General features: G+C 44.8%; 1 protein-coding gene across 1 annotated transcript in view; it reads left to right on the top strand.

Annotated features, from left to right (window-relative positions):
• Window positions 1-27043, top strand: part of fbxw4 (F-box and WD repeat domain containing 4) — an 87379-nt gene that overhangs the window by 5269 nt on the left and 55067 nt on the right. The window contains exons 3-6 of the mRNA XM_079512070.1: window positions 2696-2881; window positions 3199-3331; window positions 4869-4954; window positions 26313-26378. Coding sequence (XP_079368196.1) covers window positions 2696-2881; window positions 3199-3331; window positions 4869-4954; window positions 26313-26378 — 471 coding nt within the window. The remainder of the gene's footprint in view (window positions 1-2695; window positions 2882-3198; window positions 3332-4868; window positions 4955-26312; window positions 26379-27043) is intronic.

The following is a 27043-nucleotide window of genomic DNA, read 5'->3' on the forward strand; positions in this document are numbered from 1 at the left end:
CAAAGGCCCTTAAAACCAGGCTCCAGACTTCCCAAAACAAACTGGTCAGGCTCCTACTTGACCTAGCCCCCCGAACCCACCTCACCCCTGCCCACTTCGACAGGCTGGAATGGCTTAGGGTCGACGACAGAGTACAGCATCTTGCAATGGGTCTGGTCCACAAGATTCGATACACCACCAAGATACCCATGTACCTGTCTAGATACTTCCTTAATGTTAACGAAGTCCACACCCACAACACCAGAGGGAGTGCAACGAACCATGTACAACCCAGATTCGGCACAAACAAGGGACTAAATTCTTTTCGCTCCTATGCCACCAAAATGTGGAACGCCCTACCAACTGTCATTAAGACATGCGAATCCCTTGACTCTTTCAAAACCGCTCTCAAAGGGCACCTACGGACGGCTGCAATTCGAAACTGGCCCCTGTAAAATCGGAATCCCTCAAACACGAACGCAAGGACAACACAAGAGACGGTCGCGGCCACACAGCCAACTCAAGGTATGGCCACTGAGCCGAATTGGGGACCCAACGCAAGGACAACACAAGAGACGGTCACGGCCACACAGCCAACTCAAGGTACGGCCACGGAGCCGACTTGGGGACCCAACGCAGCTCCTCCAAGGAAAACAAACAAATTAACGGAGCTGAACGTGAATCCCCCCCACCGCCCACCCCTTTTTTTCCCCCTCACTGTATATGTTTCTTTTCCCTTTTTACCTCCTTTATGATGAATTCCTGTTCGGTCTATAGAAGTGTCTATTTGTACGTCTCTAAATGTTTTGATGATTTGAACATGGTGGACCCTATTGGAAACAAGTGTAATGCTTAATTGGGTCGTCCACTCACAGTTAACAGCCTTTGTATTGATTTTGTGCTTGAAATGTACTGTAATTCTGCAAACTGTTAATAAATTCTTCAATCAATCAATCAATCACCTCCGTTGAGGTTACAAGTGAGCTTATGGCGATACCAAAAGGTGAAAATAATGCAGACTAGCTGATTGATCAGCTGATTGGTCAAAGACAATCATCACTACCGTTAATTAACACTTAGACCGCTATCATTTATTGAAAAATTAGGATCTAATTCACGCCAGCATTTTTTAAATTTGAGCTCTTATTTTGAAAAGCCGCCATTTCCGGTCCACAACCGGTAGTCCTACGTAGTCCTACGTTAGGAGGAGTTTTCACACAGCTGGATGGGCCTTGTTTACAATGTGAATCCAGGCCGGAGCTCCGGAGAGCTCTAGATTGTCAGCTCTGTGCCGTCAAAGAAACGCTGTTTTGACCAAAAATGCCATCTGGGACAAGGAATAGTTACAGGCGATCGAAAGAAATGGATAGAATGGATGCTTATGGCGACGACGATCTAAGATGGGCGATCCAGTTCTGTGCTAACAACACAGCTAGCTAACCGGCTAACGTGAGTAGCATTTTGGCTCGAGCAATCGAACGCGCTATAAAAGCTCAATTGCCGAAGGCCGTCGGCAATGGCGTTAAGCGCCAGTATAAAAATTAGGCTTCAATTGACTTTAATCGTCGGCAATGGCGCGGAGGGTGTTAATTTAAGGGAAAAAACACAGATAGAAATATGGAGATTGTTTCTGCCTTACAGCGATAATTGTCTCCACCAGGCCGAAGGCATGGGGAGATAGTATGTTTTGCACTCCGTCCGTCCGTCCGTCCGTCTGTGGACAGCTAATCTCTGGCACCGTTGGCTTGATCGCAGCCATACTCTGCACACACACTCCTTGAATGCCCCACGGTTTTCACATTGGCCTCGTATAGCGCCCCCAGGAGGCTGCTTTGTGCAAAAAAAAAAATTGGACAGTACACCTACAGATTTTGTTCAAACATCATGCAAATTGGTACACAGTCTCTAGAGCCATTCAATGAAACGGGTCTTTCAGATTTTTCAGACTCCATCCTGATTGGCTAAGATTGGCTTCCAAAGTTCGCAGGAGTGCTCAGTTTCAAACAAAATGCCCTAAGTCATGAACACAAACTGTGATTTCTGTGAAATTGTGCACGCACATTCCCACTAGGCCGAGGAAGAAATGCCACGTGAACATTTTCAAATCAGCCTCATGGTGGCGCTATAACTGGCCGATTAGTGTTTTTACCTCTAAATGCATGGATCTGTGTAAAACTTTGTATGCACACTCCCTAGAGACCATGTACAAATCTTTGCCTCACATTTTTCACATCTGCTCTTTATAGCGCCACCAGGAGGCCAACATATGTAAAACACATTTTCTAATATTACTCCTTCAGATTTGATCACAATTTCACGCAAATCGGTACACATGCTCTCCATAGTCATGTGATCAAGACTCCTCAACGCAGTGTCCGATTGTGGTGAAACTGTGCACGCATACTAGGCTGAGGAAGAAATGCCACTTGACAGTTTTCAAATCAACCTCATGGTGGCGCTACAACAGGCCAAGCCGCGTCACACACACACACACACACACACACACACACACACACACACACACACACACACACACACACACACACACACACACACACACACACACACACAAAAGTTCCTAAACATTTTGCCAAACATCACACACACTCCTGTCCTCCTGGTGGAGACCTGTGCCCAGAAGGGCACTTTTTCTAGTTTGTATTTCTTTCTATGCAATTCAGAGCACTAAGCAAATGTATGCTTTTCCTGTTTTTAGGTTGTTGCCATGGTTGCAGCTGGACGGGGACGTGCTGTATCTGTCCCAGGCTGCAGACATTGGGGCGTACGCCTTGCGACAGAACAGAGGGAAGTTCCACCGCTATCCGTATGCCGTGTACTCAGGCCACGAGGTTGACGTGTGTCGCTTCGCTGTGACGGACTCTCACCTCATCAGTGGTGGAAGGTAGCCTCAGTCATAATCTAATGCAATGTGTATCTCATCTGAACCTGCTTTGTCATACATGGAGTACTGTATGTGTATGTACATTTAATGCGTAGCATGAAACATCAGCTTGTTTAGATCTTTTGTCCTCGGACTAGGACACATCATTGCAACTTTTGTCTGCGTTTCCTTCCTGTCAGTCTACTGTATTCTATCAATAAAGGCAGAAAAAAGCAGAAAAATATCTAAACGAAAACAGGTTTAATACAAATCAATTAAAAGGTGACGTAATTATAACTTTCATAATTCTCTTTATCCCACAACTGTGTCGTTGTCAGCGATGGGAAGATCGTGGTTCACAGCAAGAGGAGCGGAGCCTCCGTGGAGCTGTCAGGACACGTCCAGGAAGTGAACTGCCTGGACTCCAGAGGAGGACTGATTGTCAGTGGGTCCCGAGACAGAACTGCCCGGGTGAGACATACTAGTAGACTGTTTATTCCCTGCAGGGTGAGACATACTAGTAGACTGTATATTCCCTGCAGGGTGAGACATACTAGTAGACTGTATATTCCCTGCAGTGCCACGCCTAAGGAGTATATTTGACCCATGCCTACAGTATCAGTGCAAGGTGAAGCTGACCAAGCAGTTTTTAACTGCCGCTCTAGGCAGGCTTTCTCAGATGTGCCATTTCAAATAAGATTTAAAACTTTATTTTATTTGAATTTTTTGAATGAATGCAAGAACAATGGCTCCTATTTCAGCACGCTAATATTCCAGGAAGAGAAAGGCTGTAGCTTCTAGTTGTGTGAAATCTCCATCGGTGATGACTGGTAGGCAGGTTTCTGAACTGTCCACAGCCCACCAATGAGACACAGACTGAGGCCTAGTTCACACCTACACAACAAATGTTCGGTCCGTGTGTGATGCCTGATTGCTTTTTGATTGCTGCTCCAATTCATTTTCAATGGGAGTCACATGGTTTGACCAAACATTTTTGTTTGATGAGGGGGGAGCAATCAGCGATCAAACACAAATGTTTGATCAAACCATGTGACTCCCATTGGAAAAGCATTGCTGTGGCCCAAAAAAAACGACCAAACATTGCTTGATTGGTGTTTGGTACGTGTGAATTAGGCCTCAGTAGGCGGAAATCGTGCCATCTTATAATGAGTATTAGTAAGGAGAACCAATTACTCTATATGAAGATATGGTTGAAAATGAGTGAAGTGCTCCTTTAATAGTCTCACCATGTGAACTATGGATGAAACCCATCTGCTAAACTCCGTTGCTGGGGATGTACAATTGACAATACACTGGAGTTTGTCTGGCCACAAAAAGGAACCACAACAAAGAAAAAGCTATCTTTGCCGTGGTTTCACAGAATGGCTGTGTAATGGCAAGGCTGGCAGCCAGTAACACCTGCTGTGTTTTCAGCCAACTCCCATCCCATTTCGGAGAAATCCCAGCCAGTCTACAATTACAATGTTGATCATATGGTATTTTCTCGTTGTCTTTGCCAATTAATAAGACTATGGGTTTGTGATTAACAAATGATTGCCAGGCATTTGTCATTGCAAATACCCCTGTGATAAGCCCTATACTGTATTTATGCAGTATACAGTATATAATATTCTAAGGCTCTGGGTTGACCGGTGTTGCTTGCCCTCCATGATAGGCCTAGCTTATAGACTTTATTGTTTTCATACATTAAAATCATATTAAATTATACGTACTTAACATCAGCTATGATATGTTGGCATGGGGCCCAGAAATCCAAGTGGCTGCCCTGCCTGTGTGACAGTGTGACAGTGTTTGACATAATGTTCTTAGTGGTCAGGGTGAACTGGTGGCTCAGGCAATTCTGCACTGGCCACATAATTACAGTGTGCTGGGTTTAAATCCAGCTTAGTACCCGTGTCTCTTGTCATACCTCCTCTCTATGTTCTTCTTGCTGTCTCTCTCCACATTGCTGTCCTTAATGGTTGGTTTTCTACAAATATTTTTCTAGATTTGGACTCTGGGTTCCAGCTGCCCCCGAGACACAATACCGATGTATGACAGAGTTTGGTCTGTGGCCATTAGCCCCACACTGAGGTAGGTGTCATTACACATAACCTAACCAATCATGATCTGAAAATATTGGTTGATAACTCACTATTTTTTATTTTTGACAAAACAACCAGTGTTTCGGTAATCGGTAGTGACTGTATTGTTACGGTAGTGACCACAGCATTTTCTTTACAATGCGGTGCCATAGTCACTTATTTTGCTAAATATGAACTCATAACTGCTTTACATTTGCTCAAGCTACTACTAAACTACTACTACTGCCTGATCACTTCGGTGCTAGGTCGTGTGGAAGCCTAACAAACCTCTCCATCTCCTTTGCCTGCATTCTCAGTCTCTCTGTTACACTTTTTACATTTTGTTTTGGTATTTTGGACCACATGATGAAATAGAAATCAGAATTATGTACATAAATAATGTATCAAAAGCATGCGTGCGGGCCCGACCTCCTTCCATGATTGCCTTATTGGCCCTGGCCTGCACCCACTGTCGAGGTGCGTGTAAATAGGTATGCTCAAAAGCATAAACATCCAATTTTGTCACTACTGAAACAATCATGCCACTACCGAAACTTGAGCCTAATGTTTCGGTAGTGACTAATTGTTACGGTAGTGACAATTGTATGTAGTTTGTAGCTTAACCTATAATGCTAGGCAAAACATGGCTAAGAAAAACAGCTTTAAACTGATGTACATGGATAGAAACATCACATTTTGCAGAAAAACCAAAATTGTTTATAATTCATGAGAAATTATGTGTTTCGGTAGTGACACTCCTTAAAACCACACACTGATTTTCAGACTTTGGAAGACATTCATTTCAGACTAAAGTAAACTAGCTACTCACCAAGATTAATCAACTGTAATTTTGATTAATCTTAATAATTCAACATAAAAAAATGTGTTAAAATATCAATTTTAATTTATTTAATTGTGGAACCACCTACATTCATTTTTAAAAATGGTCTGTACAGGGGGGAATTGAAAAAAGAAATAGACTAAAATAAGTATCTTTATTCGAAGGTAATAGTCTATGTTTCAGTAGTGACACATTTTGGGAGAGGAAAGATATTCCAATAAATTATTAAAATACAATATTATAATTATTATAATGTCAAAGTTTTTCCAAAATAGTATACAAATTTCACACAATTTCCAACTCTGAATTTGAACCAATTCGGTAAAATGGCTCATATATGACTACTTCAAATAATAGAGAAACATATATATACACTATACAGTAGAAATGGAGTAGAAAGAACAAGGGAAAAAATGCCTTTGATTTCTCAGCCATGTTTGCACCCAGAGACTTAATGACTTACAAAGACATGCGCGCACATTGTTAATGACACACAGGCAGACAGATGTGCAGGGTTGTAACAGTATCCGTGCTGCAGCACCTGCTGGCCCAGCACACAGGGGCAGCTGATCCGTTCAACACCCCACGCACGCACGCACGCACGCACGCACGCACGCACGCACGCACGCACGCACGCACGCACGCATGCATGCTCACACACACACACACACACAAACATTAATGATTTAACATTGGGTGGTGAGGTTGCTAAACCACTTAAACCCTTTATACTTAGTAAACGAATACTTAGTTGACCAGGGCTCTGTACTTGGTCCGCTCCTTTCCCACCGTCTACACCAAATATCTACAGTTGGGTGCCACCGATATTGTCCCTTATCATTTGACCCATTTAGGCCTGACCTCAAAATTTTAAAAAAAATCCTTCTAAATCCTCCAGTTTTCTGAAATAAATATTTTCACGATTTTTCAAAAATAGCAGACCTACAAGCTCGTAGCGCGCCACTCGGTGGCGCGCTATGAGCTTGTAGATCTGCTATTTTTCAATAGCTAAATTATAACAATGTTTAAAACACCAAAAGGGGTTCCCGCCCAAAATGGGTTAACTGTCCTTTTGCGCAGATCACGCAAACCTCAGCAAAAAGAAAAGGACAATATCGATGGCCTCCAACTGTATGTTGAAAATAACAGATCTAAATGCTCACAATGCAATGGCACATTAGTAGAAAGTTGGAAGGTTCAAGTGGTTAAGATAAGATAATGTGTTAAATTAGATTCCTCTTGGTGCTACCTAATCCCTGGCCTACAAATCAGTCCGCCCTTTGGAAAAACTGTAGAGGAAATCCTACGTATTATTTTCATGTAACAACTGCAGCCAACTCTGGCAAAATTTTACTGGCTGAATTATTGCCCATAGGGGTGAATAGTCTCAATAGATTTTCCATTCAGATAGTTAATGATATTCTTTGGCGGTCTGACTAACTAACTGGAGAATCATGTTCGTCTTTAATGTTCATTTGATTTTCATCTAACCATCTGCTATATATCGATTCTCTATAATACCAGTAAAGACAAAAGCTATACTCTTTTTATTAAGTTATTATTGCTATTCTTTTTCTTTTTACAAATCTTTCCTTACTTGCACATAGTTTTTCTCCCCAGAGGTTTAAATTCCAGTCTACATTTTTGCACACCTACCACCTATATTTATATTTTCTCCATGGCCCCCAAAAATTCCCCTAAGGCGTCATGTTTCTCAACTGGTTTTCACGATGAGATCCGTAATTGACTAGTGAAGTCAGCATCCATTGCATTTAAATAATATTACTATATATTAAAGTTCTTTTGTCCACTCTTGGACCCTAACCCACAGGCTGATCTATTGAGGCGAAAGCCATCGGCGTGAGAAAAGTAACTTACAGAAACGTTCTGAGGAGAGTGGCTAGTGCACTCAGAGTCCGAGTGCACTAGCTCTCTGGCACAATGTTACTAGGAAACACTCACATTCTCAACCATGTACTTATCCAACCCAAAGTTGCGCTTTGCCACGCACGCACGCACACACGCATATGTACAGTACAAACCTCTCAGATACACAATCATCAGGCTCTTAGCCCTCTTTACACACTTAAAATACTCACCCTCACAAATGTATGCTCACACAGCACACATGAACACATACAATCATGCATTCATACAGAGGAAAATGTAGTCGAAAAACTGATCCTCCCAGTTTTACATTCTCAGAGACAGTTAAGCACTCAGGAGTTTGCAATGCACGCACTTACACACATGCACGTGAGCACACACACACACACACACACACACACACACACACACACACACACACACACACACACACACACACACACACACACACACACACACACTTTCTCACTACCGGTGGCCTTGCCCACCTCAGCCGGCTCTGAGAGATCTGAGAGGGAACGGGACGATTATCCACATCATTAATTCTCCAATTTACTGGCTGAAATAGCAAACCGTGCCTCAGCCCGCCGCCCCCTCATAATGGAAACCTGCTCCCTGCCTCTCACTGACCAACGGCCTGGTTAATTAAAACCACTCTGGAACCCAGGTGTCAACTCCCTGATAAACATACAACAGCCCTCCCCAGTACACTCAGTTCTCCACCTCCTCCTCCCAAACACTCCGGAGCTAAGTCGTCCCTCCGGCTTAAGAAGTTGGTGGCCAGCACGTGGAAAATAAATAGTTGTGGCCTGTAATATTTTCTTCTTAAGCCAGTGGGTCTCGGCAGCTTTCACATCAAGGATCTGAGCTTTTCATTTATGGTGAAGTCAGGATCCCAAATAATGGAATATTGCTTCTGGTTGTTAGTCGCCTTTCTGCCTCCAAGCCTGCCTGCCTGCTACTGCTGTTTGGTTAGATAATTAGTAAAACATCAGTTTTCAGTGCTGTTAATTCTACTGTCCTTTCAAATAAAGCAGTGTTAAGATAACCGAGAGTATAAAATGTGCTCCATTGTTACACTCCTTAGTGCATTTCCTGCGAGGCACTTATGTCAGACTGTCTCTGAATAGTCTGAAATGAAATGAAATGAAATGATTACTATATTTACCCAGGGTATCTGGGCTAAGCTCAAGAACTTGTTTCCAGCCAGGCCCTGCTCATAGAACACATTGCATCGTAGTGGTTCAATGCCTTGTTCAAGGGCACTTCAGCGGTGGTAATTTTAACGTGTCGGACCGCTGATTCGAACTGGCGACCTTCCGGTATCAAGACCGCTCCGCAATCCGTTCGGCCACCGCTGCCACATTTGTTCATGCCATGTTCCTTGGCAGATATGTTTGTCAGTTGTTGTTTTTAAGGACAACGTAGATTTGTTTTTGCCTTTTTACCAACGGCTTGGTACAAGCTGTTACCAGCGGCTTGGTACAAGCTTGGTACAAGCAGCCAATGTCAACACTACAACCGACAGCTGTGCCTGAGGTGCGACATACAGTATAATGGTTTGGAGAATGTGCTACCTGACTCCTGAGACTGTACAAATACAACCAAATGGACCCATAACAGTCCATTTGTACAGTTTCAGAGTTTATTGTTAAAAATGGATCCTTTGGTTCCATTTGTAGTAGGCTAAGGCTACACTGTCACAGTTACAGAGTCACCTCGACAGATCCGCATGTTGTGGTTTCCCAGGGCCGGACTTACTGTTGGGCTAGGATGGTCTGCAGATTGCAATACTTGGAAAGTATACTTGGAAAGTATTGCAATCCAATTCAAGTGAGATTCATGTTTAGAGACAGACAGTCTCTAAACATGTGTGTGTGTTGTGGGGTAGTTGTGTGGTAGTTGCGTGGTAGTTGTGTGGTAGTTGTGGGGTAGTTGTGTGGTAGTTGTGTGGTAGTTGTGTGGTAGTTGTGGGGTAGTTGTGGGGTAGTTGTGTGGTAGTTGTGGGGTAGTTGTGGAAAGCCCTAAAGCCTGCCATGCACAACGACTATCTCTCTCTCTCTCTCTCTCTCTCTCTCTCTCTCTCTCTTTCTCTTTTGGGGGGCTGGGTACCCCAACATTAAAACAAAATACCCCCAATATTTTGCTGTAAAACTGGCAACTGCATTTAGTGCACTATTAGTGGCTTTACTCTTTCTTTATTGCTCATCTCTATACTGTGATTTTATAGAGCACATTGTGAAATATCTTGCTGTAAAACTACATTAGTGCACTACTGGCTACTAGTGGCCTGCAGTCATTCAGCGTCTAGTCTGTCTGTCTGCCTACCTGCTTCTCTCTTTTTTTCCCGGAAATACAGATATTTACATTTCATAGCACAATTCTGGAGATATAAGGCAGCCGTTGGTAATTAACTGATAATTGATCAGTTCTCGTTCACTTTGACATATGTACATTAAGTAGAGAGAAGTGAACGGCGGCTGCCACCCTCCACACCATGCCTTGTGCCATAGGGAGGAGCAAGGGAGAAAGTGACAGACGGAGAGACGAGAGAAGCGAGAGAGAGGGGAGAGAAACCCTTTTGTTGTAAATGTAATTGTCTCTGCTTCACGCTTGAAAAATCTAAAGAGTTGAAAGGTGTGTGTGTGTGTGTGTGTGCGTGCGTGTGTGTGTGTGTGTGTGTGAGCATGTGTATGTGTGCGTGTGCGTGTGTGTGTGTGTGTGTGTGTGTGTGTGTGTGTGTGTGTGTGTGTGTGTGTGTGTGTGTGCGTGTGTGCGTGTGTGTGTGTGTGTGTGTGTGTGTGTGCGGTGTGCGGTCAGTATGAACACTATTGGAGGTGTAATGAACAGAATCTAAATCTGAAAACTTAATTGCCAAGTCAGAGGTTCATAAGGTACTTTGAGGAATTTACTTTGACCTGGTGTGGTAGCAGGCAGTCCAGTTAGGGGTGCAACAGTTAATCAAACTAATCGTTTTAAATAATTATAAAACATATCGTTAATTGATAAAATAATCAATTTTCAAAACTAGTGAAAATATTTGAACTACATGCTCACAATGTGTTTCATTATGACACGCTATGAGCATGTAGATTAAATATTTTCACTAGCTTCGGAAATGTAGATCAACTATTGTAGATCGGCTATTATACTACACTGCAGGACTCGCATACAGTAATACAACTGGACTTTCAGAACATACAGCAGACTATAGATTAGACACCAGACAATACTCATAGTTTAATGATGGGCAAGTAGTACTAACCAATGCTAGACACATCTAAATGATTGCCACTGCGTGTTTTAATTTCACCAGAAACGTTTTCGACAGCTTATCTTTGGAGTCAAACCCAGACTGTCTGTGCAAACTAACATGTCACAGTTTTGTCACACTGTGCTTAGATGCAGTTTTTCACAGCAGCAACACTGCTATTGCTATAAATACAGTCTTAGCGATTGTCTACTGTAGTGTTCCCAACCAGTGGGCTGTGATGAAATATTGGGTTGGAATCCATTCTCACAGCGTCATGGACTGAGGATAAATTAGATATGGGAACATGTATTGGCTCATGGCTGTGTGGTGAAGTCACAGTTTGGGCCCTGAGCACTCTCATTTGGGGAACCACTGGTCTCCTGCAGTCCCGTCAGGATCTTAGTAGGCATTTCTGGACAGTTGAGCTCAAACAGTAATAATGGTGCGAGTCAGAACATATTGGTTATTTAAGTGTGATGGGTCACAAGCATTAGTGATGTCCGTATAAGTAAAGGTTTCATTATTTGTATCCTTGAATGCATGATGTGTTGCAGACCGGTTGTGGCTGGGACGTCACTGGACTTGTTCTGTTCCCTGTCTGCAGGAGAAGATGATAAAGGAGACTAGGAGAGACGAGGTATAGTTAGGTAAAGTTAGCTTAAGTTGTGGCAAATCTAGGAAAGAAATGCTTACCACTAGCTTTCTTCACAGATGTGTTCATAAAGGTGTCTACTATCACAGAAAAATGTGTTCCAACCCAACTCCCTTGGGAAACTTTGTGACAGCTGCTGAAAGTTCGGGTACCATTATCAACCAATATAAGGCAAAAAATTCCAAATTTCATTATACTTTAAGTAGCATGTGACATGTCAAACTAGGGGGTTTTCATGATGCTGAATCCATTCCAAGCATTAGTTTTGCACGAAAATACTCCTTGGGCTAAATTCGGCCATAGCCACTTGCCCAAATGTGCTGACGGCTATGGGCATTTTTAGGCAAAGGAGTGTTTTTTGAGCAAAACGAATGCTTGCAATGGATTCAGCATCATGAAAACCCCCTAGTTTGACATGTCACATGCTACTTAAAGTATAATGAATTGCCTTATATTGGTTGATAATGGTACCCCAACTTTCATCAGCTGTCACAAAGTTTCCCAAGGGAGTTGGGTTGGAACAAATTTTTCTGTGATAGTAGACACCTTTATGAACACATCTGTGAAGAAAGCTAGTGGTAAGCATTTTTTCCCCAGATTTGCCACAACTTAAGGTAACTTTACCTAACTAGTAGATACGATGAGATACGTTAAATGTTAGCAGGTGATGGATATAGACCTCTGGTCTATTTGACACATTGACTTCTGTCAAGCAAAGGGTTCGGCCACCTGGGAATCAAGGTACTCACCCTAACCAATCAGAAGAAATTGCCAATTGCCTAAACTGAAATCCTGGGCGTTACTCTCCCTCTGCCAACCTGGAGAGAGCCCCGAACTGAGCTCATGCTTCCTTGAATGCATGAGGAGTGAGCAGGTCGCTTCTTATCAAATGACGGGGGAGTTTCCCCAGTAGGACCTAGCGTGTGGAAGGAACACGTTATTCCAGCCAGTTCCTTTCCCCTCCATCAGGCGCCCCGGCTAACCAGGGGTAGGCAATATAGAGTCCAGGATTACTGCATGTTTTTTGTGATGGTACCTACCCTAGGGGACACAGGGAGAACATGCAAATCTGGTTCATTTTTACTTTGACCACCAAAGCTAACGGCATCCATTTGTTTCATTCAGGACAATGAACACACACACACACACACACACACACACACACACACACACACACACACACACACACACTCACTCACTCACTCACTCACTCACTCACTCACTCACTCACTCACTCACTCACTCACTCACTCTTTCCATCACCATCTCTTCGATTTTATTTTCCATTGATATCATCTCAAGGTCTGTTAGCAAGCTTAATTGTGGCTGTACTAGCATGGGACAGATCCCCGCCAGTGCAGAAAAGAGATTGATCCCATCAGTGGGCTTCGGCCTTAGCCTTTCTTCTGTTCATATTGCTTTTCTCAATCCCATTTTTCTCTTATCTCACAGGTGTAGCTCATCTTGGACAGAGATATTGAAATATTAGACAGCACTGCAGGAGATAACAGGGCTCAAATGAGGCTGGTCAAGTATTTCTTCATTTAGATAAGGCTTAGTTTCACTAGTTAGTCCACTAGTCAGGCAGCCTTTATTATTGTATTGGTTGGGCCAGATGCAGAGAAACTCACACTCACAAACTGATCATTTACATTTGGAGTATGTGCTTACTTACTATCTGCTCCTGCTGTTCTCTTCTCACTTCCTCTGTATGCTCTCTATCACTTTCACGACGTCTTATTATGTCTTCTTAATATATGTTATTTCTCTCTCTCTCTCTCTCTCTGTCTCTCTCTCTCTCTATCTATCTCTACCCCTTTCTCTCCCTCTCTCTCTCCCTCTCTCTGTCTCTTTCTCTCACTCTCATTCTTTACATCTGGGTCCCCTCCCTCCTTGCTTTTTGAGGTTCCAGTCGGTGGTAGAATTAGTAGGAAGTCGGGCAGGTGGTTGGGCTAATAGTTGACTGGAGGTGTTTCCTGCCGGCCCAGCTCTCAGCCAAACAAGACCAGGCAGGTCGTGAAGTCTGTCTGGTAGCTGGTTGGCTGGAGTATGAAGCGGCAGCCAGGTCAACTGCGCCTCACACAGAGTCACGGCTGATAGGGTTTCTCCATGGGGCCTTGGATGGACGAGAGTCTAATGGTTGACTGGTTGCTTAGTCCAGCTAATGGCTGTCTTCTCTCTGTGAGGTGCGTTCTCGACATCAGTAGTTCTCAAACCTTTTCATGTCGAGAACCCTCAAATTAATTAATCTATTTGGCCGCGGACCATGTGCCAGGGACCCCCATACAAGATTTGGGTAGTTAAACCCTAGTCAATTAAAAATGTTCTAATAGGATCCTATAGGATTTCGAAAATTCCTATTAGAATCCTATAGGATTCTATTGGAACTTTGGACAATCCTATAGGATTTTCCAAAGTTCATCATGCATTTCTTTTAGAATATTAACGCTTCTAAAGAGAGATCAGTTTTACGACAGCGATGCAGTAAAGGAAGAATTCACCTCCTGGTTTTGGGGGGAAATGAAAGGCAGGGGTTTTCAGAGTAAAATCTCCCTCATCTGCTAGACTGTAAAAATGGGACCCAATGCCTCCCTGCTTGGCACTCAGCATCAACGGGTTGGATTGGGGGGTCAAATCAACTAATACAATGATTCCCGATCACGGCACGGCTAGAGCTCACCACTCCTTAGCTGTGGCTCACCGCTCCAAGAGATGTGTCAAACTCAAATGCGGAGAACAAATTTCACTGCGGTAACGTGTTCGACAAATCGTACGACATTGACTTTGGCACTCTAGTGCCTTTATTCTGAAAAATTCCCCGGCACCCAAATTGTTAACAGGATTTTTTATAGGATTTTTCTATCGGAATCCTATAGGATTTTTTGGCTAGGGAAATGAAAAATATTCAAACATTTTCAAGACTTTTTCAAGATTTTATTTTTTAGCCGTTGTATATAGGTTTACTGTATTTACTGTAGGTAAGTTGGATAAACAGAGTTTGATATTATATTATTATTAACTCATTTTGCTGGGGACAAACCCCTCAAGAACACCTGAGGGGTTTGTTCGGTAACAGGGTCTCCCCGTCGCTCCAGCTCTTTAATAAACACAGATGTTTCAGTCGGGTGGTCAATTTCAACCAATCAGGAGTGAGCACCGATTCATCAGCTTCAATGTTATAATGTTCCAGTTTGAAGTTTGTCTGCTCATTTCTTTCTGTCATCACTTCCAATTTCATTTGTATACTATATCCTGTGTGAGTTCTCTCTCCCGATTGGATAAAATTAGTATCCCGACGCTTCTTTTCAGTGGTTTATGATGATCGCCAACGTATGAATGATTCTAGGTTGCAAAGCGATAGATACAACCGGAAATATAATAACGGAATTGAAAATGTTTGCCTTCCATCCGCCTCAACGTTATCAGATTTACAAAAAGGCATTTATCTCTGATTCTTTTCCCAGATTGCCCTTTTGGTCAAAACAAGTTTTATTCTTCAACGGTCCATAACTAAAGAACCAATGATCGCGGTAACAAATTAAACATTTCGGGTAGAAGAAAATACGATCGCTCTCACTTTACACAGCATTTTGTTTGGCCTTCAACATAAGGGTCTTCAATGAAAATCACTGGCAGTGGCGGAAGGATTAATGAATTATACCTGGCAGTTAATTGCTTAATTCCTTAATATAAAAAATATATAAAGCCTGAAAAAATCGTTTTCATTGTGATACCGATAAATGGGAACTTAAAGTATTCTATTGTCGTCCCATTGATGTAAGTCGTAAAACACAATCGATTGATTGATCATTAAAATAACTGTGAAAATGCACGTGGCCCACCCAGATGGGTGGGCTGCAAGCACTTTGTGTTTCCTGATGCGGAAAAAGGTTGGGAGCCAACCAGTGGCATAAAGCAGCAAACGTTGATATCCTCAGTGGAGCTGGCGTACTGAGGGTGGTGCTGGGACCAAGTGGGGGGGTTGGGGGGGGGTAGCTACACTGACCACTAGTATAGAAAAGGGTGGTGTGTCTGGGGTGGAGGGAGTTGCAGAAAGCAGTGAAGGGAGAAGCTACCCTGAGGAGAGGTGAGAAAGGGTGGCTGTTTTCCCCCCCCTTTTTTCTCTCGTCTTCTTCTCTTTTTTTTTTCTCTGCTGGTTTTGTTTTGTCTAGAATTCCTCAAGCACAACTACAAAGATGTTGCAGGGCTTCCAAAAGCGCTTTTGTGAAGTCTCCAAAGGCGAGAAAATGACTGTTGGATAAACCAGCCCCCAAATCGCCACTTTCTCACTGTCGATGGGGAGCGTAACCTATGACCTCCAATATCAAAGTACAGGGTGACACCCCCAAATAGGCGCACGCACGCACGCACGCACGCACGCACGCACGCACGCACGCACGCACGCACGCACGCACACACGCACACACACACACACACCTCTGCAACTACACACCACCACCACCCTGATACACCCCCCCCCCCTCCCCGCTCTCCACTCAGCTACAAAAAAACCCAACCCTGAAACGTCTTTTCTCCTTGGCCTCTCCCTCTCTTTCTCTGTCTCTCTTTCTTTCTCTCTTTCTGTCTCTCTCTCTCTCTCTCTCGGGCCGGTCCAATGGCTCAGGAGTCAAGAATTCAATTAGTTAAAAAAGGGGGGGGAGAGAGTCTGCAACAATGCGTGCGATAAGGGGGCAGAATGTGCGTTCCCACACGCTAAATACAGGGCGCTTTCCCTGAAGTCTACAGAGCTGGGGGACCCACACCGCAGGAGGTGAGAATAATCACAACTCCCTCTAAACCTGCTCATTACGCACACATACATACGCACACCCCTTGCATTCTTCATTCTATGTACACAGTATACTACACAGTCAAATCTGGGGTGTTCATTTAACCCAGAGAGTGTATAAATGCAACCAAATTGACTTGCTTGGAACCAAATGGACCCTTGTAGGTCTGTCCACAGTACAGACGGAACCAAGTCTCTAGGTTAAGTGATCATTTTAGTGTGATCTTGCGTATACGCACAGTCATGCACATTGCAAATTCACATTCTCTTACACGTGCACGCACCCTTGCAGTGTTCCTTTTGCATGCACTGTGCAGGCTTGTTCATAAATACATGCCGTCATGCAGACAGACATTCTCTGTATACCATGAATGCACCACCGCTCAGGCATGCCTTGCACAACCTCGGCTCCCACACGTGCACAAGCGCGGCATAGAAGAGACCTCAGCTCAGACACATGCATCACACACACACACGCACACACGCTCGCACACACACAACATGGATGTAGAGAGGATGAAAATATATGGACTTAACGCCCACACACACACACACACACACACACACACACACACACACACACACACACACACACACACACCATGAAGACCTCTCATTACGTTCCAGCCGCATGCAGGTGTTTCCTTGGTCTCAGGTGTACCAGGAAAGATATATCATGTATTTTGTTTAACAAAAAACACAGCACTAGAGCTCTGTAGTACCAGGCGTGATGCAAGCACTAATAGTCTTAACTTTATTACTGTCAGCCCTCAGATAGAGCCTCATTGTTGAAGACTTCAGAGTTGGTAGTCAAATGGACCCTTATAGATATTTTACTCTTGAGACTGTAAAATGAAACCAAATGGACCTTTACGGGTCCATTCGGTTTCATTTTACGCCGTCAAGACTTCAATTATTGTTAAGCATCTGCATTACTTAATTTGTCTACACAATTAGAGAACGTAGAATAATTGTTATTATGATCAACATCTGCCTGTTATCTCTCCTATGGTACCAACATCAATACAGCGTGGAATTGTGGACAAAATCTTATCCAACGACAACAGAATATTCTTTAGTTTGATGTCTGAGAGGCTAAATCTCATCAAATGGTGGGCCGTGGCTCAAATGCCCAAAAAATAATGGACCTTGATATGAAAAGGGTTGAAACCTATAGTACATATTGGCTGTTGAAACAACACTTTTCACACTTAACCACTAATTCATTTTTTTCAGTGTGTTTTGTAACATGAGGAAAAGAAGAGGGCATTTATAGAAACTATTTCCTTTGATGTTCATAAACCAATAAATAAAATAAAAGTCTAATAATTAAGACTATAAAACATGGTAATTAACAGCAGCCAATGAAAAGGGAAGAAATGACTTGTCATATAGCACGTTTTTCTTTTTAAAAGTTTAAATAACTCAAGCATGTTTTAAATCCAGACCACCAGCAGATGCAAACAATGTTAGCAAAAGCTAACAGCGTGGGAGTGTGCGATACATATCGGTCGCGGTTATTCATAGAGCACATTGCCCTAATGAGCGTCATTCCCATCACAATGCCGGAGAGGGAGAGAGAGACGGGGAGAGAGAGAGAGAAAGAGAGAGAGAGAGACATACATTCACAGACAAGTCTCTGATCAGTGAACCACTGCACCTAGTGAATCCCAATTTAAAACTTGTCTGTTGCACTCCAGGCCAAAAACCCCCACCTTCCCCACCCCCACCTCCCAACTCGGCTATAGAAGGTTTAGAAACATATCTGACTGATACATAAGCTGTCTCACAACTGGCATAAAAGTGTTATATTGGTGTTATACCGCGTCTATAAGTAATGTTCCAAAAGATTATAATGCCAACACTTTGTAAATACACCATTTTGTAAATAATAAAATGTAGATTATAGGTTTAGATGACAGAGAAAAGGGTTAGGGCTAGATTTAGTGATTTACTATCACCTTGAATTGTACTTTCGGCCCAGAATACCACAGACATTAACTGGGATTCAACATCGACATTAGCCGAGACACTCAGACTCGACTACTAATGGTGTCTTCGCCTATAGACTGTTTTAGCAGCATAATGTTGTGGCTGGGTTTGGCTATCCGTCCATGTCACGGACCTTTCCTCCAAGTTGGACCGTTGTGTTCTGTCCCAATGCATTCCAGGCGGCTGAGCAGAGCAGAGGGCCTATGTGTGTACGTGCACGTACGCATGTGTGTGTGTGTGTGTGTGTGTGTGTGTGTGTGGAATGTCCCCAGTGCTGTCCTGGTGACCTCAGACAGAGGGGGCACACAAACAGAAGCCAAAAGGGCCAGGAGGGGGTGGGGTGGGGTGGGGTGTGGTGTAGTGTGGATGAGGATGGGAGGATTTGTGGGGGCCCGGACTGTGTGTGTGTGTGCGTGTGCGTGTGCGTGTGTGTGTGTGTGTGTGTGTGTGTGTGTGTGTGTGTGTGTGTGTGTGTGCGCGCGCGTGCGCGTGGATGTGGGTGTCCATGCAGATCAGTAAGGAAGGGAAAACACCCAGAATGTGTGTACATATTATGTGTGTGTATGTATGTGTGTGTCAGTGGGGGTCAGCCCCCCCACCCCGACCCCCCCCGGCCGATAGAAAAGCACCGTAGTCGGTCTGAGCTCAGACATATTTAGAAAGGAGATAAAAGCCTCTTTTTTACAAACTAGATACACGACAGACACAAAGCCCGGGGTCAAGCGCAACAAATTAACAACCTCTCTTTCGGACTGGAGGGAGGGAGAGAAAAGAGGGTTTGAAGAGGGAGAGGTGGGACTTAGGGGGGAGGGGGGGGACTCAGGGTTTGGGGGGTATTGGGGGCTAACTAGGAGGGTGCATTGCTAAACTGCCCCTGCAGTCCGTCCAGAGCCAATGCCCTCTAACATTCCCAGAGCTTGGATGTGGGGCTGCTCCCTGCCATTCATCTGTAATTGGCCCCAGGGCAGAGTCATAGATAAATAGTGACTTAGGTTTTTTGTGTTTGTGTGGTGCGTGTTTTCTATTATTCCCTCTTAATAATAGGGAGACTGGGAGAGTTGTATGAAATTCCTTAACTCCGCCTGAAGTTGAGGTCTGCTATTGACATCTATTCTGTGCACAGACTTTTGTGAAAGTCATTTGTTGCACACACATGAGCCCATAGTCCCAAACTCTGGCAATGGAGAATTTGAAGATAATAATAATAATTGAGGGGTTTATTTATTTAATTATTTCATGTGTTTATTATGTAAATCACACCTCCCCTAACACATTCCCTGCCAGGTGTTAATGAATGTATTACTTCGCGTCTGCCAATGTCTTAACATTCTGATCGTTTTTGCTTGAGGCGATAATTACCCCAGGTTATGAACCGGAAGTTAAAAATATCGCAGCCTTTTTTAAATCCACCCGAATCATACATTTCGTAACCGTGATAAGCGACGCTTTAGTTTTCGGCCGTAAATAAAGCTTGTAAATCTTGGATCCCGGGTTTACTGACCGCATAGCAACCCAGGGCTACTCACATTTATTACTTTTATAAAAGTATCAATACTGCAATACAGAAATACTCTGTTACAAGTTGAAGTCCCGTATTAAAAATTTACTTGAGTAAAAGTGCAAAAGTATCGGCGTCAAAAAGTACTTATTGGGCCCGGACGGTTAGCTCAACCGTCTGGGCACCTAGGCTGCCAAACCAGCCAGACGGCGTGCCGCGGGTTTGACTCCCGAGCCTCGTGTCACTCCCTATCTCTCTCCCCCTTTCCTGTCTGATTACTGTTCCCAATCCCTATCAATAAAGGCACAAAAAGACCCAAAACAAATCTTTAAAAAGAAAGTACTTATTGTGCAGAATGTCCCATTTCACGAGTTCAAAATGTATGCAAAAAATCACACCTGTGTGAACTGAGTGGTGTAAGGTCTTATATAGACTGATCAGCTGTGGTCTGACGTAATGAAATCACACCTGTGTGAACTGGGTGACCATAGCAACCGTGCTAATTTTTTGAGCACAGACAGACAGACACGTAAACTAACAAAGCCAGTCGTAGGAGTGGTTTACACCACTCAAATATATTTTGAAAAAAGAAGGGTGCCAACTATAGAGTGCCGGGCAGATCCCAAGCAACAACATCTATTGGGTTTAAGTTGTCTAGACTCGCATTTCGATCCCGCATGTCATTTATTATCTAGGACCAGGTCTTATCTGAACCTCCTTCCTTGTGTGCCACTACTACTACTGTCTGTTGTAATGAATCTGAGTGTGTGTGAGTGGACCACTGTCCTTAAAGGAGAATTCCATGCTAGAAGGCTTTCTTACCTTTCTTTGTAGTCGTTACGTCCCCACCAAAGAGGTCCAGGTGTTATTTTGTGCAAAAACTCCTTATTGGCTATTTCCCCTACCATAAGCCCTCAATGAATTGCATTGAATTGAATGGGGCTATGGGGGGTTGTGCTAATTCGCTTATTTCCATCGAAATAAGTAGTAAAGTGTGCCGCTTGGGATATTATTTACATTATGAAGAGAGGATATATACAAAAAAAATATAATTTTGAGCGATGGAAATAAGCGAATTAGCACAACACCCCATAGCCCCATTCAATTCCCATTCAATGCAATTCATTTAGGGCTTATGGTAGGGGAAATAGCCAATAAGGAGCTTTTGCTCAAAATAACACCTGGACCTCTTTGGTGGGGACGTAACAACTACAAAGAAAGGTAAGAAAGCCTTTTAGTATGGAATTCTCCTTAAAAAAAAAAAAAAAAAAAAAAACATTAAACCACAACCGGATATAGTTGGGGAGTTGGAGGTGACAGTAATGGGACAGTGAGCTAAAACCTCTGTCGCTGGTGTTTCTGGGTTTAAGAAGTAAATAAAGAACTATAATTAGAAACTTTGTGCTGACTCCTGTTTTGATGTCAAATCCATTACTGCCTTGTAAATGTGTCATTGGCAGAAATAAACTCACTGTTAATTTGAGTTGAGCAGTGGTTGGGGTTAGAACCCTAACGTCCCTATTTATTTTGCTGAAGAAATTTGGTGTGGAGGGAAAACATATTAACCTGTCTCCACCAGATGGCAGACGCCCAAGCCCAATCGCTGAAGAAGGCGGGCCCTTTTTGTTACAAGCTACTTGGCAGGTGATTGGCAGATCCCGCCAGTAGCTGCCGCTGATTGGTCGGCCGGCTCGGTTCATCGCTACTCCGTGAGTGATCCCAGATGAAGGCTGTGTTGTGAACTTGTGAATCAATACCGCCACCATCAGGTGGAGTCAGGTTATAGATCCCAGGAGGACCTCGTGAATGAAGTATATAGGATTTACGTGGTCAAATGTCCTAGCGCTTACATATGTCTGTGCCATACGTTTATCAGCGAATGCCTAAAGAATGGAATGTAAACAGCTGAATTTGATACCCAAACTAGTGCAGGTTAGTTTTGCCCTATCGGTTATGTACAATGCAACACAATTACATATACTATTGCAAGTACTTATGAATGGATGTTGGGGAATTAATGTGCTTTGTTGAGGAGGCTGACAGTGAAGCCTCCTCTCTTTGTGGTGTGTGAGTTGAGGGCTGAATGCGGGACGGGCTGGGAGGACACAGGCAGGCATGTTGGCGGTGGTCTTGGGAAAGCGTGGTGCGTCCTGTGCGGTCAGCGTGTTGATTTGGAGCTAACAATGTTGGTACTGTTGGTCTAAACTCCCAGCAGGGGCTCTCGCACTCTCTGTGTGTGTGCGAGGCGCGCGCGCATGTGTTATTCTGAGCGCACTTGGCCTGTGCCTTTGCTTCTATTAACAAGAGAATGTATTTGTGCATGATTGTGTGTGTGAGAGAGAGAGAGAGTGTGTGTGTGTGTGTGTGTGTGCGTGTGTGCGCACATGTGTGTGTGCCGTGTTTGTGCGCGTGTTTGTGTGCGTGCAATATAACAATTGCACTTATTTATTTCACATTATGTTTAATGCACTTGTTTCTGTTGCTGTGTGTTTTGCATCTGTGCTCATGTGTAGGTTTGCATGTGTGTGTGTGTGTGTGTGTGTGTGTGTGTGTGTGTGTGTGTGTGTGTGTGTGTGTGTGTGTGTGTGTGCTCCCAGTGGGGGCTGAGTGAGTTTATGTGACCCTGCCACACAGGTCCTTAGATAATCCAAGCAGCTGATGAGGTTACCCAAACGCACCAACAGAGGCCCAGCATGCTGCTAATGATGAGGAGGAGTGAGGGTGGAGGGTGGGGGGGGGGGGGGGGGGGGTGGGATAGGTTGTGTATTTTGTTATTTTGTAGTATTGTGTTTTCATTAAACATGTAGCATTGTGTGTGTGTGTGTGTGTGTGTGTGTGTGTGTGTGTGTGTGTGTGTGTGTGTGTGTGTGTGTGTGTGTGTGTGTGTGTGTGTGTGTGTGTGTGTGTGTGTGTGTGTGTGTGTGTGTGAGGGGGAGAGGGAGAGGAGGAGGGAGAGAGAGTGAGTGTGCGTGTGTGTTTACGGAGGGCACTGCCCCACATTAGGCGAGAGAGAGGCTCTGACCTTGGCAGCTATAATATCAGTGAGAGCTCTGACCCCAGATCAGGGCTCTTCACAACACTCACAGAGGGGGGAGGGAGGGAGCCGAAGGGAATTAATTTATTCATTTAATTCATTGTATGGTCCTCTTGTCTTCCCCCCAGTGCCTCCTCCTCACCTCCCGCCTGTCTCACCCCTTGCCTCCCTCCTGCCTCCCACCACCTCCCCTCTGCCTCCCACAACCTCCGCTCTGCCAGGGCCCAGTTTGGAGTCCCTCTGCCTCCCACAACCTCCCCTATGCCAGGGCCCAGTTTGGAGTCCCTCTGCCTTGCACCACCTCCCCTCTGCCAGGGCCCAGTTTGGAGTCCCTCTGCCTCCCACCACCTCCCCTCTGCCAAGGCCCAGTGAGGAGTGAGTAATGTGAGTAATGGAGAGTAATAGGGTTCGGGCGAGCGAGTGTGACCGTAACCTCTATTGTATCCCGTGTCAGCACAGGGGTCAGGGGGTCGCCCGCCACGCATATTCGCCCGCGGGGGCCCGCTCCGACCCGATTGGGGCCCGTAAATGAGTTTACCCAACACTAATTACTGGGGGCCTGCCAACGGGCCTGACAGCTGCCTCTGTCCGCGCCTCGGCTTTTTGCATGACATTTCCCCACCATCCCACAACCACCCCCCCCCCCCCGAGCCCCCTACAGTACGCTCCACCCTCGTCTTCATCCAACCCCAATGTCCAATCCTGACACCCCCCCCCTCATCACCAACCCTTGTCACCCCACTCCAACCCTAGTGCCCTCTCTTTCTGTCAACCAGAGTCGTTCCACTTGTCACCCTTTCTCTTACCATGCTATCCTCTCGACCTTGTATTGATCCGTAATGGGACCTGGTGTTTGATCCCTAAGCGTGGTCCATACGCCTTCCAATGTCCAAGCATTTCTTCGGAAAGGGGGTGATACCTAATCTAACTATAAATGCACCAAGTCTCTGTGTGTACGTCTGTACGGCTATAATCCACGTAACTCGACAACCGTTCGCCCCACCTACTTCAAATTCGACACACGCGTTCCACACCCCGACAGGTAGTGCAGTGCCCGGTGTCGAGTCGGTTGGACCCACGGTTGTCCAGAACCGCCACAAAAGGCCTCTGCCCAGGCCACAGCAAGGCCTCTGCCCGGGCCAGACTCCATTCGTCCCACCGACTTCTGACATCATTCTGACATCTGCATATTTGGGCATGCCTGACAAAGAACTCCAATATTCAGTTTTCTTTCCTTTTTTGGGGGGGTTGTCCTCCTTCTGCACCATACTCCTTGCTGTTCGTGCATGCGCGTTACCGTTCACTTCCCTGTTTACCGCTCAGAAAGAAAGGCTCGTATCTCCTAATCTAAGGAGCTCGCCCTGGTTTTGACCAGATGGATATACTAAGCTCTTCATTTCTGACTTCAACATGCCTCTCGTTCAAAATATGAACACGAGGGATTATCGAGAGACTTTATCGTAATCATAGCGAGGTAAGCAAGCAACAATATTTCTCCCGGTTTTTGTACAGAACGGAAGGGGGGGGGGGGGGGGGGGGCTTTCAGAGTAAAAGCTGCCATATCTGCGCGGCACCCCGAGCTGCTATTTTGAAAGAAATCTCGGCGCTGATTGTGTTAAGAGGTAAACTTGTGGGGTCCGCGCAGTCTGCCTAGAGGAATCAACCCGGTGGCGGGTCGGCCGCCCGGGGCCGGGGATCCCCCTCATGGGACCCCGCCCGTTGTTTTTTTTGGCCCACTGGTGCAATCCCGTAGGTAGGAAGGCCGGCCACTCCCCCATAGCTTCTGTATGCTCGCTGTCTGCCACACTGACGAATCCTAGTGATTGATTGATTGATTGATAAGGTCCATTAGGGGAAGGTCCAAAGGGGGAAATTCATGCTGTCACCACCGGTGCAGAACATATAGTTTAAAATAGAGAGAGTCAAGCAAACAAGAAGACAGCCACCGTCACACCGCACAGTATAAAGATCACTCTTATGTACTGAACAGTTCCACAGTTGGGCACCTCCAGCGGGGATATGTTGCGGTTCATCTAACAACCAGAATCATGTTGTTTTTTTACATAACAAATTGACACTGAAAATTTCAAATAGATTTTTATAATCAACTAAACCAATTTGTCTGACTAATAATTATTTTATGCTTTGTCATACATCAGTGTCATGCAAAAATAGTGAACATGGGAATGTGCGTGCAAAGTTTCACACCCCTCCTGAAAATGTTGGGAAGCTATAATTTTAACCTATCAGGATGGAATATAAAAAAGTCCATGCCACTGCCCAGTGCCCACGCTAAGTTTGAAATCGGTCGGTCCCATATATGCACCTGACCATTATGGGCATAGTGGTGGGATCTGTGGCTCTGTCTGGACAACCGGATGTCTTATCCTGTCGGTCAATTATATAGTGCAAGACATGGTTGTGTCTCAAACAGTAAAATGCTCAGTGTTCATTTATCATTTTGTAACTGTACATTTTACAGTGTAGGTGCTCATTATCAGGTATTTTAAAACTAATAGTTACTTTTCTTTACCTCACCTTTCCAGGTATTGCATGTCTTGGATATTAAGTAGTATTAGATGTGGGTAACACAAGAGACAAGCCAAGAGCAAGAGAAGGCCCAGTGGTACTTATTGTTTAGTTGTTCCTCTGTGTTTCAACGTCCACGTCGTCCATGCATGCTTCTCCATCAGGCTACCGGCATGCGTCGGTTGCCTTCTCTCCCTTGAGTGAAAGGTGGGTCCTCCCCCCCGTCCGTCAACCCAGCGGGGAGGCCTAAGCCCCAGAGATATGGGCCCGGCCCAACTGATGGCCCCCTGCTGGTCCGCTCCCCTGGTCACCGCCCCACCCTCTACACAGGACCCTCACCCCTCTCTCTGGCACAGCTCCTCCCCTCTCCTTTCACCTCCTAGCCCTCGCCTCCCCATGCATCACATTCACCAGTGCATACCTTGGCGGCTAATTCCAACCTGTCACTCCAGTCAAAGGATCACAAGTGTTTAAGTTTTTCTCTCCTTTTCTTCTTGTGGGAAACAATTGGTTGTGTGTCAGACCAGGGAGTGAGGGTGTGTGTGTGTGTGTGTGTGTGTGTGTGTGTGTGTGTGTGTGTGTGTGTGTGTGTGTGTGTGTGTGTGTGTGTGTGTGTGTGTGTGTGTGTGTGTGTGTGTGTGTGTGTGTGTGTGTGTGTGTGTGTGTGTGTGTGTGTGTGTGTGTGTGTGTGTGTGTGTGGAGTGACGCTACACAATGGGGACGAGAATGCAGACTGCAGCACTGGTGGGCTTGGGAAGGACTGCCTTCTTTACATTTCCTATTTTTGTCATTATATGGAGTTTATACTCTTGGCGGTAAATCCTCCCTGTTACAGCATACTTACTATTTATCATTTTGTGTGTGTGTGTGTGTGTGTCTGTGTGTGCATACAGCTCGTTTGTGACAGGAACAGCATGCTGCGAAAACTTCTCCCCTCTTCGAGTCTGGGATGTGGAACGGTAAGTGAATAACGGCACACTGACACAACCTCTAATGTTCACGTCCCTCAACACTCATATCCAGAGCGCGCGGTCAGAGTAAGCGCCAAGAACCCTAGTCAGCCGATGATAGAATGTTAGAGAGACTCAGACAGGAAAGAGAGCGGAGATAGCGGGCCCTATCTTGCGCCACCCCTTATCCCTAAAGCTATTTGCCATTTCTTACTATTTTAAAACATTTTAAAATAGTTCAACCAGCCAATCTACATCGACACGTTGTGATCTTGTAGATCGTCTATTTTAACTATTTTAATACAATATTTGCTAAGGACGTGTATAGACGTCCTTTCTGATCAAACTGCAGGAGGCCTTGGACGTGTATACATGTCTTTAGGGCTTTTTTTTTGTTGTTGATATAATGTTTCTTTTTTGGTTGGCCTCTCCTGCACCATACTCCTTGTGTTCTGGTTGGCCTCTCCTGCACCATACTCCTTGTGTTCTGGTTGGCCTCTCCTGCACCATACTCCTTGTGTTCTGGTTGGCCTCTCCTGCACCATACTCCTTGTGTTCTGGTTGGCCTCTCCTCCACCATACTCCTTGTGTTCTGGTTGGCCTCTCCTGCACCATACTCCTTGTGTTCTGGTTGGCCTCTCCTGCACCATACTCCTTGTGTTCTGGTTGGCCTC

This window comes from Electrona antarctica (genome assembly GCF_951216825.1).
Source record: "Electrona antarctica genome assembly, chromosome: 10".
Taxonomy (NCBI): Eukaryota; Metazoa; Chordata; class Actinopteri; order Myctophiformes; family Myctophidae; genus Electrona; species Electrona antarctica.